General features: G+C 44.6%; 1 protein-coding gene across 1 annotated transcript in view; it reads left to right on the forward strand.

Moving 5' to 3' along the window:
* Positions 1-15,479, forward strand: part of LOC129810759 (inactive tyrosine-protein kinase PRAG1-like) — a 42,109-nt gene extending 26,630 nt beyond the window's left edge. The window contains exons 4-7 of the mRNA XM_055861626.1: positions 3,740-3,906; positions 7,264-8,033; positions 12,139-12,408; positions 12,582-15,479. Of these exons, the coding sequence (XP_055717601.1) occupies positions 3,740-3,906; positions 7,264-8,033; positions 12,139-12,408; positions 12,582-13,388 (2,014 nt within the window). The 3' untranslated portion in view covers positions 13,389-15,479. The remainder of the gene's footprint in view (positions 1-3,739; positions 3,907-7,263; positions 8,034-12,138; positions 12,409-12,581) is intronic.
* Positions 15,480-18,928: the final 3,449 nt, after the last annotated feature.

Genomic DNA, 18,928 nt, shown 5'->3' on the forward strand with positions numbered 1-18,928 from the left:
GTCACCTAGGTACTAGCTAGCCATTCTCTTTAACATTCTTTAGAGTCTAAGACATAGGGGGAGTGCTAAGCTGACATGGAATTTTTATGGATCATATAGCTGTTGGATTTTGAATTTTAGGACCCCTTTTAGGTATCAAAAAAGAAACAAATATTGGAAAAATATTGATTTTTAGAAATGTACTACTAAAGCCCATAGAAACGCATTGAATAACACATTCATAAATGGCAAAAAGGACTGTCAAAAGATTAATCATAAGAAACAAGGTTTTGAAAAAAATATACTCAGGAAATGTTTTTAATTTAACACTTTTTTTTACTGGTACCAGTTACCTTCAGACTAGTCCCGTGACACTTGCGGGGGTCGTACGGAGAATATTATCGTGTTAGTGAGAATCTTCCCCTTCCATAGTGGTCATACTAGGTTGTAGGTCAAACTGTTCGGATACTACAGACGTTTACGTGAGAAGACGACTGATTTTTCAGGATTTCTCATGGTCTGACAAACACAGCTTGAGCTCTGCCACATTTCACCGCAAATACGGAAGTGTGATACTCGTGGATGCGGTGGATTGAGAAGCATCCAATGCAAAAAAACATCTCTAGCGTAAACTGAGATTATTATTTTTATTTTATTTAATGTAATTTTGGTTGACGCACCGGTGTGTCAATCGACTCTAGGGGGATTTTATTGAAGTCACCTAGCTACTAGCTAGCATCATCTATAAAAAGTCACCTAGCTACTAGCTAGCCATCCTGTTTTGCAACTTATATAGAGGACTGTGTGACCGTGAGAGGGGGGGGAGCGCGGAGGAGAGACTCAGTACTGTCAAACATAATATACCAAAACAACACCAGGATTAGGGCTATTACGGTGTACCGCCACACCGGTGGTCACAAGTCATGATGGAAGTCAAATTCCACATGACCATTTAGTCATACTTTTCCAATCATAGTCACACATGTCATGTAGCCTAGCCCATAGGCCTTGATGTTTTGATAAGGTTTGTATCACAACTAAAGTGGCCAAATAACTTCTTAAAATTAAGCAGATTAATCCGCTTTATAACCGGTGTAGAGCCTAACTGGCATACAGAAGCTGCTTGTGAGTTTAAGTTTGGGGAAGATCATTTTCACCAAAAAATGCACCAAAAAATGCACCTATATATTAATTATATATATTTTTAGGAGGCATTACGGCCACACAAAGGGGAGGCCGCCCAGAAATTCAAGGCCTGGTGAGAATATTATCAAGTGCTTGTCAAATTGTGAATGAGAGACTGATGAAGTGTGTGGAGCCTGCGCAAGAAACCAATCAGAGCTCATGCCTTTCATGCAACTTTTTTTTCAAGTCATCATTAGTCCTATCATGCAGCCGTAGCATGTATTAAAAATGAAAACATATAGCCCAACGTTTGTATTCAAACTAAAGTTGCATAAATAAGGACCGGTTCCTTTGTTAACCGCTCAACACAGAATAGCTACATGTGCACACTTCCTTTGAAATCGTTTGGTCCTTTCTATTTTATTCAGCTTTGTTCGACTGTATTCTTCATACTATAAAATAACGCCACGGAATTCTAAGCAAATATTGTCTGCTAAATGAACTAGTGTAGCCCACAGCCATATCAGGGCCTAACATAAGGATAACTTGGAGTATGTGTAACGGTGTGAAATGGCTAGCTAGTTAGCGGGTACGCGCTAATAGCGTTTCAATCAGTTACGTCACTTGCTCTGAAACCTAGAAGTAGTGTTTCCCCTTGCCCTGCAAGGGCCGCGGCCTTTGTGGAGCGATGGGTAACGATGCTTCGTGGGCGACCGTTGTTGATGTGTGCAGAGGGTCCCTGGTTCGCGCCCGAGTCGGGGCGAGGGGACGCCATAAAGTTATACTGTTACATATGCTATTCTGTTCTTCTGAAATAGACATTTTCTGCATATCATGTCTAAACCTGTCTAAAATAAATGATTGGTTTATTGTGAAGGTGTAGACTATATTAAATGGATTTATTAGACTTTTTAAAATGTAGATGTTCCAAAGGTCTGCATTGGTGGCTTGTAGGCAATGCATGGAAGCCAGGAGATGCTAAACGTTTTTAATTAACGGTCAATTACCGTGAGACCGGCTTGACAATCACCGGCTGATTTCATGACCGCCACAGCCCCAACCAGGATGCTAGTGGGGCTCAGCTTTCAACACCGCCATCTGTAGAGTCCCCTTATAACTCACTCCCCTCAACCCTGATGCTTCTTTAAATGATACCAGTGTCAACAGTTCCATAGCACTGTTGTTTACTTATTACATATTAGTTGTAAGTACTGAGCTCCAAACAAATGCAGATGGATTACCCTGTACACTGCCATTTTATTTTTGAAGGTGATTTATGCTATAGCCTACAATACAAATGAGACGACACACACACACACACCCTTTGTCTATTACCATATGCCTCCGCCTCATTTCCACCGTCTCATCATCATACGCCTTTGTTTGGTCTGAAAAATGGTTGTGGGTTTTGCTCTGCTCATGTATGAGGGTACACACACACACCTGCACTGCTGTTTATTGAGGGGTTTACGGTGTGATTGAAGTTTAAAGACCTAGTGGATAGAGCAATAGAGCCAGTCAATCTGAGCTGAGATGAAGGATCTGGGGCTATGCTCAGTTTGACCCATTAACCAGCTAGAATGAAGCAATTGAATAGCAATGAGATTCAGATTTGCCTAGCCTGTCACTCAGCCTAATTGGACCCCATGATTAGGAAAACTACCCCCAGAGGGTATCAGGGGCTCCTTTTCATTCAGATAGGAGCTATCATGGCATGGGAAAGCAAAACATGGATTCCTCTATGTTTAGAGTACAGTGTAGGATGTTGGCAGGGAAATTACTCTAATGGAAAAGTGGAAGACATTTTCAAAAACGTCATTATTATTCCCTAGCTCTAGGAAGTATATGTATTGTCTCTTTTTCATAACTTGGCACTGAGAAGACTATGAGACTGAGTTCTGTGTGTCATCAATTATTTATCGTAAAGGGAAACTACACTGAAAAACCATCTTGGTATTTTCTTCATTAGTTTTGACAGTTCAATATCTTGAAAATTTGACTGCTGACATGCAAAACATTTTGTCTCTATCGATAGCGGACTAATGAACAAAATACCAAAATTCTGCAAAATTTTGATTTTTAAGAGACACAGCAATAACAAGCATTCACTCAGCCAGAAGAGTGTTCCTCTCCGAAGAGGAAGTGAGACTAGTATCTGACGTTTCATGTGTTCTTGTGAAGAGTGGAGGCCGTTTACCTCATGTAGTGGCTTAACCGTCTTATTTACATCCAGATATGTTGAGATATCTAGATGAAGAGGGAAACTAGATGTTTGGCTCACAGAGACAACGATAGATTGTAAAGAACCGTCTCTCAGCCTGAAGCAAAACTGACAGGCAGCGCAACACGCACACACACACACACACGCTTTACCTGTTCGCTGAAATTACACAGAGAACTAACATGTTTGGTTTAACAGGTTGGAAGAGGGAACACTGTCTGTTATTGTTGAGAGCTGCAATAGAGACATTTTGTTAGGTGTTTGTAAGCCGTGTAAGCATCAGCCGGTTTTGATAACAGTGGTAATTTGTTTTTAATGGTGGGAAGCTGTTGCGTTAACTTCCTGGTTATGGAAATTAGATAAGGTACCAAACATCATCCCCCAGAGTAATATCCTCTGTTCCGCTCTCTGCAGGGTGACTGGTAAGATGAGCCAGAGCAGTATGGAGCTGGACCACTGCAGCCAGCAGGGCTCTGTCGAGAGCCTGACCCACAGTCTCCGTGGCCTGGGGAGCAGCAGCCTGCCTACAGCCTCCACCGACAGCTTGCCTGGAGACTCCAACAGAGCCCTCTCTGATTCTGGTGAGTAAATGTTAAAGCCTCCTTCGACAGCTTGCTTGCAGACTCCAACAGAGCCCTCTCTGATTCTGGTGAGTAAATGTTAAAGCCTCCATCGACAGCTTGCCTGCAGACTCCAACAGAGCCCTCTCTGATTCTGGTGAGTAAATGTTAAAGCCTCCTTCGACAGCTTGCCTGCAGACTCCAACAGATCCCTCTCTGATTCTGGTAACTGTTATAGCCACCTGCCGGGACATATAACTAGGGCCGAGAGATCCGTGAGAAAACATTGTTTTGAGAACAACTACTCGTATCATATCTGGTGCTGTTGGAATGGTACCCCAGAGTTGGTCCTGGGAGGGGGGGGGGGGATATATATGGTAAGAAAAAATGTACCCTTACACCATGTGAGCTGACCAGGGAAAAAAACGGTGCCTTACATTTAACAACAACCACCACCACCAACAAGAAGGAATTGGTTGTTTGACATTGGCCTGTTTTTCCATTTGTGGCAGTCAAATGGTTCTACTAGAAGCATCTAACTAGGTGGAAAGTAGTGAGAAAACAATGAGAAGAGGAAAAGGCCCACAGAGATGAGGTTATTACGGTTATGCTAACAGCTACTGCAGATATGAGGTTACAGTAACAGATTACTTTATAGTAACATATGAGGTTATTTATTTGTAGGCTATGAGTGCCATTTTTAAATTCATATAGTTATGTTCTTGTCTAGAGTAGCTTCTGCTTTCACAACAGCTAATGGGGATCCTAAAACAATACCAAAAATACAAAATAAACTCAGCAAACAAAAAGAAGCGTCCCTTTTTCAGGACCCTGTTTTTCAAAGATAATTTGTAAAAATCCAAATAACTTCACAGATCTTCATTGTAAAGGGTTTAAACACCGTTTTCCATGCTTGTTCAATGAACCATAAACAATAAATGAACATGCACCTGTGGAACAGTCGTTAAGACACTAACAGCTTACAGATGGTAGGCAATTAAGGTCACAGTTATGAAAACTTAGGACACTAAAGAGGCCTTTCTACTGACTCTGAAATAACAAAAACAAGATGCCCAGGGTCCCTGCTCATCTGCATGAATGTGACTTAGGCATGCTGCAAGGAGCCATGAGGACTGCAGATGTGGCCAGGGCAATAAATTGCAATGTCCGTACTGTGAGACGCCTAAGACAGCGCTACAGGGAGACAGGACGGACAGCTGATCGTCCTCGCAGCGGCAGACCACGTGTAACAACACCTGCACAGGATCGGTACATCCGAACATCACACCTGCGGGACAGGTACAGGATGGCAACAACAACTGCCCGAGTTTCACCAGGAATGCACAATCCCTCCATCAGTGCTCAAACTGTCCGCAATAGGCTGAGAGAGGCGACAGAGTTTTACCTTGTCTGCTCGGGGATTCGATCTAGCACATTTTCGGTTACTGGCCCAACGCTCTAACCACTAGGCTTCCTGCCGCCCCGATATGAGGTTGTAGTAACAGATATGAGGTTATAGTAAAATAAGTAGTGTCCTCTTCCTCTGTCCTCTTCCTCTTTTAGACTGAGTGTGTGTGTGTATGTCTGTCAGCCTTTGTTTTGAGATGTGTCATTTTCCACAAAGTGTGTGTGTGACCCTGCACGCTGCTGACTGAGGTCTGACGCACCTTCGTTTGGTTTGGCGTCACCCGTCTTCATCTCTCCATATATGGTCTAAAGCCCAGTGTGTGCGGTCCAAATGGCACCCTATTCCCTATCTAGTGCACTTCTTTTGACCAGGGCCCGATATGGCTCTGTTCAAAACTATTGCACTACACAGGGAATAGGGTGCGAATTGGGACATCGTCAGTGACTCCCAGACAGTCTGTAATTGCCTCACTTCCTGGGAAGTGTTTGAAGAGATAATTATGGGACTGTGATAACTAGGAAAATAAGGGCTTTTGCCACTCCATGCATACATGCAATCTTTCCTTTAGATTTTCCTCCCTGGAAACCTACTCATTTAGTGTCGCATGGGGAGTACAGCCTATCTATGCAGCCTTACTGTCAACAACCACACAATTATCTGTCTCTCTGGGGAAGACTGTGGAGTTTCACATTCTTTATAGTCTACTCTTTAATTCACTATTTCCTAATGGTACAGCACGGCAGACACTGTGACCATCTTGAACCTTAAATTGTGCACCAACTCATTCTAAACTTGTCACTACACCCTCCGAGGGAACGTTGAATAGATGAAGTGTGTGTGTGTGTGCTGACTGACTGACTGACTGACTGACTGATATGACTAAGCCATTATAGGGAGGGCCACGGTGACAGGATGGGTGCAGCTACTACGAATAGCCTGCTGAGCTGCTGCCACCCAGTCAGATGCTGTTGGGGTGTGGATAATGTACTGTAGATTTATGGGTGAGGGTATGCTAATGTATTTACTGTTTATGGGTAGTATCACTGATTTTCAAAGGTTATCTAGAAGGTTTTACTTCAGTGATTGACATGTGGTTGTTTTACCTACCTTCATTGAATGCACTGATATGTAAGTAACTCTTAATAATAGTTTACAGGTGAGGGGTCATGTACTATATGTGTAAGGGGTCATGTACTATATGTGTAAGGGGTCATGTACTATATGTGTAAGGGGTCATGTACTATATGTGTAAGGGGTCATGTATTATATGTTTGTGTAAGGGGTCATGTATTATATGTTTGTGTAATGGGTAATGTACTATATGTGTAAGGGGTAATGTATTATATGTTTGTAATGGGTAATGTATTATATGTGTAAGGGGTAATGTACTATATGTTTGGGTAATGTACTATATGTTTATGTGTACGGGGTAATGTACTGTAGTTATGTGGGTAAGAGGTAATATAGCTTTATGGGCTAGCGAGGCACTGGGACACAACGCTCCCATTTATAAGAATCAGTACAGGCACCTGAGGCACTAGCTCTTCCAGTTAAACAGTAACTACTAGCGACAGTTAAGTCAATCTCCTCACTCTGCTTATTACTGCCTCTGCACTCAGTCTGTATCAGCCTGAAACCTTGGTGACCGACTGTACCTGTTCTATACTAATCCTCTTTATGGTGTGTGTGTTCACTTAAACTGACTGTTGGGCATACTGTAAATCGGTGAAGATTTAGTAGTGCGAGATGTTATTTTGAACAAGTTTTATCTGTGCTGTGGCAATTTGATTTGTGTTTTTTTTGTGTGGGGGAAGTTGTTTGAGCAGAGAAGTGTTGATTCCTCTAGTAGTTCTCCGGTCATGTGTTTCAGGATATAACATTTTTTCTTAATGTAATATCTTCTCTTGTGTCTGTTACGTGTCAGTGTGATGTTCAACATGAATACTGATGTATTGTATCTCTCTCTGCAGGTTCCCATGATGCCCCTCGTCTGTCGTGCACCTCGCCATTTCCCAGAAGCCCGATGGCCTCATCCCCAGGGTCTCCTCACATTGACCCGTTCTCTAGCAACACCCTGTCCAACCAGCTGCAGCCACCTCCCCTACCTGAAAAGAAAATGGTGAATCGAGCCTTATCCGCCCCTGACAACATGCCTGGGAAACCCTTAGTCCGGGCATACCCCTGCTTCCCCTTCACCGGTGGCTCTGAGAGCAACGTATCCTGTCCTGACGTCCCATCCCTGTCCAGTCTTCCATCCTCCCCCATGGACCCTCGGGCCATTTATTCCTCCTCTGAGTCCTTAGAGCGCTGTCACACCCCTCTGGGACACCCCCTGCGCCCCCGGACCCTGGACGAACCCCTGAAAGTTCGGGGCCGACTAGGGGGTCACAGCCGAGGCAGCATCACCTCCTCCTCCTCCCCCCAGCTCAGCGCCCCCCACCTCTCGGCCTCTGGACCCACCCAGGGCTCCGGCCTGCAGCTGCAGACCCTGCTCAGTAACATAGACAGTAGAGAGGGGATCTACTCCAAGCTGGGAGGCCTATATGCTGAATCGCTGCGCCGCCTGGCTCTGAAGTGTGAGGACCACTTCACCCGCAGCCAGAAGAACCCACTGAGGTTTGATGAGAGCAACTGGTCCCTGTTCAAATTGACCTGTAACAAGGCCAGCTGTAATGCAGGAGACGGTGTCTACTACTCTGCTGCCTGCGCCTCAGACCCTTCCAACTCCTACGCAGTCAAGGTAACTGGAACACTGGCTCCCTTTCATCTCTATCAATCAAGTTTATTTTATTTTATTTTTATTTTATATAGCCCTTCGTACATCAGCTAATATCTCGAAGTGCTGTACACATCTCTATAGCTTTTATTTATGTAACCAGGAAGTCCCATTTAGGTTTTTTTTATTTTTTATTTTTTTATTTAACCTTTATTTAACCAGGTAGGCAAATTGAGAACACGTTCTCATTTACAATTGCGACCTGGCCAAGATAAAGCAAAGCAGTTCGACACATACAACAACACATAGTTACACATGGAGTAAAAACAAACATATAGTCAATAATACAGTGAAAAAGATTAAAAAAAATAAGTCTATATACAATGTGAGCAAGTGAGGTGAGATAAGGGAGGTGAAGGCAAACAGATATATGTATAAATAAATAAAAATATAAAAAGGCCATGGAGGCGAAGTGAGTACAACACAGCAAGTAAAATAAAAACTAAAAAAAAACACTGGAATGGTTGGTTTGCATTGGAAGAAAGTGCAAAGTAGAGACAGAAATAATGGGGTGCAAAGGAGCAAAATAAATTAATAAATAAATACAGTAGGTAAAGAGGTAGTTGTTTGGGCTAAATTGTAGATGGGTTATGTACAGGTGCAGTAATCTATGAGCTGCTCTGACAGCTGGTGCTTAAAGCTAGTGAGGGAGATAGGTGTTTCCAGTTTCAGAGATTTTTGTAGTTCGTTCCAGTCATTGGCAGCAGAGAACTGGAAGGAGAGGCGTCCAAAGGAAGAATTGGTTTTGGGGGTGACTAGAGAGATATACCTGCTGGAGCGCGTGCTACGGGTAGGTGCTGCTATGGTGACCAGCGAGCTGAGATAAGGGGGGACTTTACCTAGCAGGGTCTTGTAGATGACCTGGAACCAATGGGTTTGGCGACGAGTATGAAGCGAGGGCCAGCCAACGAGAGTGTACAGGTCGCAGTGGTGGGTAGTATATGGGGCTTTGGTGACAAAACGGATGGCACTGTGATAGACTGCATCCAATTTATTGAGTAGGGTTTTGGTTTTGTTAGAAGACCACTTTCCCAATGGATAACTGTCTCTCTGTTTTCTTGATTCATTGGGGGCCAAGGCTGTCATGTAGTGCTTTGATATCAAGGACTGGTGGTTAATGTTCACATTGCAATAAGTGTGGAGACTAAACAAGTGGGGGGGGGGAAACCTGTTGAATTATGTGTGTGTCAGTCAATGAGAGACATGTCTAGAGGCATCTCCCCTAATTACTGTGAGAAGAACGTCTTTGTAATCTGCAGCTCAAATTCAAACTCCCTGATTGGTCCTTACTCCCAAACTCTTATTGGACAGTGTACATTCTTCTCCTCAATCAAGGTCATGCTCTTACCTCGTTAAACAATAAAAACCTGTACAATGAAGTAAGCCAACACCTTAACGAGCTCTTAGACTGCTCAGAAGACCAAAGGGATCCTCAGCCGAACCACAGACCCTCCACGTTGGCTGTGTGTCCCAAATGACACTATTTGCTACATAGGGTACTACTTTTGACCAAAGACTCGTAGTGCACTATCTAGGAAATAGGGTGTAATTTGGGACGCAGGCTGTTTTGTGTTCCTCCAGGGCATGTTCTGTACTGTAGCCTGCTGTACTGAGGAGGGTGTTACTATAGCCTGCTGTACTGAGGAGAGAGAGAGGAAGGTGTTACTGTAGCCTGCTGTACTGAGGAGAGAGAGAGGAGGGTGTTACTGTAGCCTGCTGTACTGAGGAGAGAGAGAGGAGAGTGTTACTGTAGCCTGCTGTACTGAGGAGAGAGAGAGAGGAGGGTGTTACTGTAGCCTGCTGTACTGAGGAGAGAGAGAGGAGGGTGTTACTGTAGCCTGCTGTACTGAGGAGAGAGAGAGGAGGGTGTTACTGTAGCCTGCTGTACTGAGGAGAGAGAGAGAGGAGGGTGTTACTGTAGCCTGCTGTACTGAGGAGAGAGAGAGGAGGGTGTTACTGTAGCCTGCTGTACTGAGGAGAGAGAGAGGAGGGTGTTACTGTAGCCTGCTGTACTGAGGAGGGTGTTACTGTAGCCTGCTGTACTGAGGAGAGAGAGAGGAGGGTGTTACTGTAGCCTGCTGTACTGAGGAGAGCGAGGGGAGGGTGTTACTGTAGCCTGCTGTACTGAGGAGAGAGAGAGGAGAGTGTTACTGTAGCCTGCTGTACTAGGAGAGAGAGGAGGGTGTTACTGTAGCCTGCTGTACTGAGGAGAGAGAGAGAGGGTGTTACTGTAGCCTGCTGTACTGAGAGAGAGAGGAGGGTGTTACTGTAGCCTGCTGTACTGAGGAGAGAGAGAGAGGGTGTGCTCTGCATTCATTTTGACTGACCTTTGTCCCAAAGTCATTAGCAATGTGTAAAAGCAACATGTAAATCCAGAGCTGTGTGTCAAGGGGCCTCGCTGCCTGAGGCTCTGTAGTCTTGCCTAATGCCTCTAGGTCCATTAGTCTTTTCATGCCAGCCAGGATTTACAGTTCAGACACACCCCTGTTGTCAAGGCCTACACACAACCACCCTTACACACACACACACACACACACACACACACACACACACACACACACACACACACATTCTTTCTCTCACACAAACACACACACACACACACATTCTTTCTCTCACACAAACACACTACCCACAAACACACGGCAGCAGCTCTGTGATGTGACTGCGTAATGAAATCATCCGGTCCTCATATTAAATCATCAATCTGGCTACATCCCAAATGAACCATATTCATTATCACTATGGCTACATCCCAAATGAACCATATTCATTATCACTATGGCTACGTCTCAAATGAACCATATTCATTATCACTATGGCTACGTCCCAAATGAACCATATTCATTATCACTATGGCTACATCCCAAATGAACCATATTCATTATCACTATGGCTACGTCTCAAATGAACCATATTCATTATCACTATGGCTACGTCCCAAATGAACCATATTCATTATCACTATGGCTACATCCCAAATGAACCATATTCATTATCACTATGGCTACATCCCAAATGAACCATATTCATTATCACTATGGCTACGTCTCAAATGAACCATATTCATTATCACTATGGCTACATCCCAAATGAACCATATTCATTATCACTATGGCTACGTCCCAAATGAACCATATTCATTATCACTATATTCATTTTATAGTGTACTACTTTTGACCAGGGCCTATAGGACTCCCGTCAAAAGAAGTGCACTAAGTAGGGTAAAGGGTGGCATTTGGGACGCAGACTCTGTGTGTGTGTGTGTGTGTGTGTGTGTGTGTGTGTGTGTGTGTGTGTGTGTGTGTGTGTGTGTGTGTGTGTGTGTGTCATATCAGGGCTCAGCTGTGTTTGTAAAGTGGGAGAGATGGACAGGTTGCGTCCCAAATGTCACACTTCCCAATATAGTGCACTACTTTTGACTAGGGCCTATATGACTGGTCAAAAGTAATGCACTTTATAGGGAATACGGTGTCATTTGGGACATAACCACAGTGTTTGACTTTACTCGTATTAAACATGATGAAACTCATTCATGGCTGCTTGTAGTTAGACTGGTAGACTTATGGAATTACTGTCTGTCTGCTACTACTGGATTGAAAACAAGATCTAAATGAATTAAGGATTTAAAGCTTGTTGACAGCAAGTGGGGATAATATTCCACAGTCTCTTACTTAACCAGAGAAGAAATATTTTCCTCACTGTGTACATTGTTCTCTAACCCTCCCCCTTCGCCCTCCAGATATCTAAGACACCATCTACTGCATCTTGCCTATGCCGTTCTGTACCATCACTCATTCATATATCTTTATGTACATATTCTTTATCCCGTTACACTTGTGTGTATAAGGTAGTAGTTGTGGAATTGTTAGGTTAGATTACTCGTTGGTTATTACTGCATTGTCGGAACTAGAAGCACAAGCATTTCGCTACACTCACATTAACATCTGCTAACCATGTGTATGTGACAAATACGATTTGATTTTAAGAGCCAGGCAGACATTTTCCTCCACATGATTATGTCTGTGTTTCTATTCTAACCACGGTGTCTCTCCTCTTCTCTCGCCAGATCTGTAAAAGCCAGACCTCAGAAGCCAAGCAGGGTCACCTCTACAGCCTGTCCGTCCAGCAGACCGTCCCTCCCCACTTCAACCTCCAGCAGGACTGTGGCCACTTCATAGCCTGCGTGCCCCGGAGCATGCTCCCCGCTGATGAGGCCTCGCTGCCCCCCAGTCCCAACCCCACACAGGGGGACAAGGAGCGTGTGGTGGTTATCACCCGGGAGGTGCCACAGCAGACTACGGCAGACTTTGTCAAGGAGTGGGCGTCCGTTCACCAGGTATGATTGTGCACATTTGAAACATCTCATTGCATCTTATCTTGAGGAAGGCCACTAGCGTGGAACGTTGACTGAATGGTGCGATGTTCACCATTGTGGACATGGAATTGAAAGACTCAATATTGCTTGACTTTTGCCTGCCAGTGTCTCATTTGTATTTGTTTTCCCAACAGGCCCAGCCAGAGGTGTACGAGCGGTGGGTCTGCTTCCTCCTGCTGCAGCTGTGCAATGGTCTGGACCATCTAAAGGAGCATGGGGTGACACATCGAGACCTTTGTCTGGAGAACCTCCTCCTGGTCCCACACCGCCGCCCCCCGCAGGCCAACCCCAACGCCCCACACGACCAGAAGCACCTCCCCCGCCTGGTCATCTCCAGCTTCGCCAAGGCCAAGCAGCGGAACACTGAGGACTCTGCCCACAATGACCCCCGCCTCAAACGCAACCACGCCCGCCTGGCCCCGGAGATCGTCTCGGCCGCCCAGTACCGGAAATTCGATGAGTTCCAAACCGGTATTCTAATCTATGAGCTCCTCCACCAGCCGAACCCGTTTGAGGTCAGCCCGAAACTGAAAGAACAGGACTACAGCTGTGAGGACCTGCCCCCCATCCCTCCAGTCTCTCTCTACTCCGCTGGACTCCAGAGACTAACCCGGCTACTCCTCCAGCCGGACCCCATTAAACGCATCCACATTCAGGAGGCCAAGCGGGTGCTGCAGAGCCTGCTGTGGGGCCCCCGGAAAGACCTGATGGAGCAACAGCAGTGGGGGGACAGACTGGGCCCCGGGGAAGGGCCCCGCCACGAGGGCCTCCTCAACTGGTTGGACGTGAAGAGAGCTCTGCTGATGATGAAGTTCGCAGAGAGGTCTCTGGAGCCGGAGAGAAACGCAGAGTTAGAGGACTGGCTGTGTTGTCAGTACTTCAGCTCTGCTCATCCTCTGTCCCTGTGTCATACAGCTGAACTGCTCTACTCACTCAAGTGACTGACACACTGACCGGACAGACTGTCTGAATCCCAAATCATTGGGATTGGTGGTGACTGTTAGTGTGTAGAGACCATGAACTGCCATGGGTTTCCTCTGTATCTGTCTCAGAGGATACACAGTGACACAATGTGAACCTGTCTGTCTGCTCTCCACCCAAATGCATGAAAGTAACAAGGCATCACTCACTTTCCTGTCCATTCAGCTGTATGTCTACAGACTGCTGTTGTTTTACTTTACTGTATGGACTAAGACACAAACCCACTGGTAAGGAACCGTCCCAAAAGCACAAGCAGGCCAGCGATGGGCAGAACAGAACAGGATAGTCTCTCTTGCCAGAATCTGAGCGCTCTCTGTTCCACCCCAGACACAGCAGCTGTTAGAGCTAAGCATGGAATGGAGGATTGAAGTAATGCAGGAAGACCTAAATTTACTTACCTATTTAGTATTGATGAACAACAGTCAGTATACACACCTGCCAAGACGTTTCAAGTGTTAATGTTTTGTGTTGTCCTTATCAATGGGACTACTTGCCCTTTCAAACAAGAGCTCTCGTCCTCATTTATCCATGTCAAGCAACTCTTGACAAATGTTTGATTGTGCCTGTGCAGCTAGCTAATTTTGATTTGCTTTCACACATTGGTTTTATGTTACACACAGGCATTGACACTGGCGTGTATTGAATTGTGCATACACATTCATACCAGTGTGTTGAAATTGAGTAAACTGGTTCCTGACGGATACCTTGTCTACAGCTCAGTTTAGAGTGGTTGGTGTTGTATCTCTCCTTGTTAATCCACGAGGAGGACATGTATTGGTTAGAAAGGTGGCCATCTTGAAACCAAAGCTGTTTTGATTGGCCTAGATGGAATGGTAACTATGGAAATGGTCTGACATGAACCAATCTAAAAAAGTGTACTGCCTAATGCCACAAAATACAGTATGTATATCATTAGTTAAGCGATACTAAGACAGCCTGTACCACCACTGCTATGGTCCCACTTACCCCAATACTTACCTTTTTAAAGAGATACTCCGGTACTTTTGCATACTTTTAGCCAGTAGTTCAGAAAGAAGCACTCACGAGCCAAAAGTGGTCCCTGAAAATGGCTTACTATGTCACATATGTGCAGATACAGTATTGGGCCTGCCCTGCAACCTCATTGGATAATGCTGGGCAAGCCTCTTGCTTGCTGTCACTTAAATGCAAGAGTACTGAAACTCATTGGCTATAACTCAAATTGCTATGTGGGGGGAAATGTGGGGGAAAATGGCCCGGAACAGCTTCAAGAAAAGTAACTTTCAAACTAGGGATTTTGTGGCTAATTGAGTTAAAACAGTAATTGTGTATGAACTACGCACTGACACAATCAGCCCAAAGCGGGAGGTTTAAAACATACTTTCTTAGTTGTCAAAGTACCAGAGCATGTCTTTAATGTCATCCTATAATTGTTGTTTTTGATATTATCAATTGTTACAGTGCCTTTACTTCTCCATATACATGTTATGGTGACTGAGAACCTAATTGTAAATCTTAACCCCTATGCCCCCTCTGCAATTTGTGAAACTGGAATTTCACAGAATGGTCTGGAGACGGACAGAACTTGTACATAAAGAAGTTGTAGATCAAATAGCGAGCCCCACCTCAAGCAGGTCTTAATAATTGCAATGGATAAGATCCATAGTGAAAAGTATCTATGATATCCAATCGTTTTAACCCACAGTAGTCACTGGAGGAAGGCCTTTCTGTTTTTCTCTGCATCCTAAATGGTGCCCTATTCCATTCGTAGTGCACTACTCCTGACCAGAGCCCTGTGTAGGGTAGTGCACTACTCTTGACCAGAGCCCTGTGTAGGGAAAAGGGTACCATTTGGAACACACACACGCTTCAACTTCTTCTTGTTTCATCAAGAATTAATCATTGATTATGGCCTGGGGCTGCAGGCAAACAGTCCAAATTCTGTTCTATTCCACTGCTGTTATCGTTATGTGAATAGAAAAGATACTGGTCTTTGTGACCACTAACACATTGATTAATGTGAGCCTCACCTGCATTCATCAATAAATTGTAAATATGTTTTCACACATACACACCATGCTCCGTCTGTCTTTTGGTTGTGAACGGCATCAATGGATGTAAGTGGGTTTTGTGTGTGTGGTGGTGTTTGCACTTTTAAAGATATCTGCTAATGGATGGAAGAATGACTTAGTCAGGGAGCCATAAGGAAATGTAAAAGCCCATGTTGTAAAATGTGGTACCGAACAGTAGTTCCAGTGAAAGCATCTCCACATAGTTTAACATAGGAGCTTTCAGTCAAATTGGGGAATTTTACAACAACAAAAAAATGACCAGATTAAGAGACCATACAAACCATTTAAGGAGGACCAGCGCACTCTGTGCAAATGAAATGTCTTCATTGTGGTGGAAATGTTCAATTGAACAAAAAAATGTCTCCCTGTTTCTGCCTTTTCAATATTGTTCACAGCAGCACATTGCAAAATCAAATTCCTGTCTGTCTCATCCTTGGCTTAAAGCTAATTATAACCCAGTACCGCAGTGTGAGATACTACCGAGTTTTACAGATGGAAACAGGTCTGTCTGGGGTTGCTGTCTAGCTATTTACATTCCAGTCAAGTTCACTCCACGGAAGGCCACTGCAATCTGACCCTGGAGTGGGAGAGCTCATGTTAAGTGTTTGTCACGTGCACTAGTACAGTCAAATGCCTTTCTTGCCTGCTCTTTCCTAACAATGCAGTGGTACTATAAAAAAATATTACAAAATCAAGTAGAACAAATACGAGAAATAGAAATAAGAACACGAGAAAGTAAGTAAGCTATATACAGTCAGTTCCAGTAGCATATTTCCAATGTGCAGGGATACTGGAGTGGTAGGGTTAGATATGTAGAGGGGTGAGGTGACTAGGCATCATGATGCATGATAAACAGAGTAGCAGCAGCGTATTGAATGATTGTGTGTGTAGAATGTGCATAGAGACAGTACAAAAATAAAATGGGATCGGTGCAGATAGTCTGTGTAGCCATTCTGTTAGCTATTTAGCAGTCTTATGGCTTTGGGATAGAAACTGTTCAGGAGGCTGTTGGTGTCAGACTTGATGCACTGGTACCGCTTGCTGTGTGGCAGCAAAGAGTCTATGGCTTGGGTGACTGGAGTCTAATTCTTTTTTCAGGGCCTTCCTTTTACACCGCCTGATATAGAGGTCCTGGATAGCAGGGAGCTCAGCCCCAGTGATGGCCTGGACTGACCGCACCGCCCTCTGTAGCGCCATGCGATCGAGGGGCGGTGCTATTGCCATACCAAGCAGTGATGCAGCCAGTCAAGATGCTCTCAATGGTCCAGCTGTAGAATTATTCGAGGATCTGAGGGCATATGCCAAATCTTTTTAACTTCCTGTTGTCACTCCTTCTTACCGACTGTTTGCGTGTGTGTGGGGAAGAGGTGCTGTCACGCCTTCTTACCGACTGTTTGCGTGTGTGTGGGGAAGACGTGCTGTCACGCCTTCTTACCGACTGTTTGCGTGTGTGTGGGGAAGACGTGCTGTCACGCCTTCTTACCGACTGTTTGCGTGTGTGTGGGGAAGACGTGCTGTCACGCCTTCTTACCGACTGTTTGCGTGTGTGTGGGGAAGACGTGCTGTCACGCCTTCTTACCGACTGTTTGCGTGTGTGTGGGGAAGACGTGCTGTCACGCCTTCTTACCGACTGTTTGGACCATTAAGTCCTTAGTGATTTGGACACAGGAACTTGAAGCAGAAATGGGATGAACATTCGTCTGGAGGTTTTGGGTCTCGGAATAAATACACACACACCGTGCGTGTGTGTGCCTTTCAATCCTCCTTTGCTTTCTGCTTCATATCACTCAAAAACACAGAGCTCCTTTGTCATAGGTGGAATGTGTTGCTATGGTGCACTGACCAATGGAATTACATGTCTAGGGGAGCAGGAACTCAGAGTACCACCGACAACACTGTTGGGGGGTGTGAGTGAGTGGAGTGCCCCAGACAACCCCCAGTGACAGCAGCTACACTGAATGCGCCCCTCTTCTTTTGTTTCTCCGATGAGCACAGGTCATGAGGCTCATTCCACAGCAAATACCAGAGTTCTACAGAATAGTTCTCTTTAAACATTCTATTAACCAGTAGGACAAAGGAATAATTCAAATGTGAAAGTGAGTGGTTCAAATAGCAGTCAAACTGACATTAAAGAGATGTACATGATTAGATTGATAGGTAGATTAACATTACCTCAAACCAACCCTCTGTTACGATTCAATTCACTTCAGATTTCTCCATGAGATATCCTGAGGTCTGAATGTATAATTAACAGATCAGACCATATTGTATCTTCACTGAGGAACAAACCTATGCCAAACAAAGCCAGATTCGGCAATAAGTACAATGTTCCAAGCCCAATTTTCTATGTACTTAATCATGATTCCTTCTCAGTCATCTAAATACCTTAAACTATGGGAAATGTTCAACTGCAGTACAGAGGAGTTTTTACAGAGGGATTTTTGGAGCGGTTACACAGCTGAAAAGCAAAACGAGCCTGTACTAGCCCTCTGCCCCCTCTGCACTTCACTGAGTCTATTTTGACAATAAGCGAAGCCACACTGAGATAGAGAGACAGTGGTTTACCACTTCAGTCAGCCTCTGAGATGTCTGTTGGGGATCCTATTAGGGCTGGTTTTGAGTGACAATGTAATCCATTGCTCAAATATAAAACAAATGGCTTCATAGAACATAACTGACATGACAATGAATGTAGCCAGAACACGTCAAACCTGATACAGGTGTTTGTGATGCAAGGCTGACACCTAGTGATCAACATGACGTATTACACGTAGGCTCTACAGCAGTTAAACTACCGCAGGCAGCTGACTTGCTCAACATCTCAGCAGGGCCCCCAAGTGTTAGAGCTGAGCTGATTATAAACTGTAGCACTTCAGGTCAGTGTCTGAAATGGCAAACTATTCCCTTAATAGTGCACACTATCCAAATGTCTCTGGTCAAAACTAGTGCACTATATAGGGAATGGGGTGCCATTTGGTTCATTTGAACCTTTATCTAACTAGGAAAGTCAGTTAATCTTATTTACAATGACGGCCTACCCTGGCGGCGCTGGGCAAATTGTGTGCCGCCCTATGGGACTCTCAATCACGGCCAGTTGTGATACAGCCTGGAATCGAACCAGGGTCTGTAGTGACACCTCTAGCAGTGAGATACAGTGCCTTAGACCACTGCGCCACTCGGGAGCCAAACTATAATTATAATAATAGTCTGCCATTTTTATTTGGGGGTGGGGGGGGCTTTAGACAATTCAAGGAAACAAATCAGCCTAAATTTCTCTCAATAGGCTCCACATTTCAATACAAGACTGTCTGTCTACCGGTACTATACTTCATAATCCAGATTAGAGGTGGCAACTTGTATAAGGTCCAGCCAGTGGCTTTGTCACCATTCAACTGAGTTATGTATTAAAGTTATGTTTAACTCCAAGGTAAAAGGTCACTGGGTTCAAC

The sequence above is a fragment of the Salvelinus fontinalis genome, chromosome 2 (genome assembly GCF_029448725.1).
Source record: "Salvelinus fontinalis isolate EN_2023a chromosome 2, ASM2944872v1, whole genome shotgun sequence".
In the NCBI taxonomy this organism is placed as follows: domain Eukaryota; kingdom Metazoa; phylum Chordata; class Actinopteri; order Salmoniformes; family Salmonidae; genus Salvelinus; species Salvelinus fontinalis.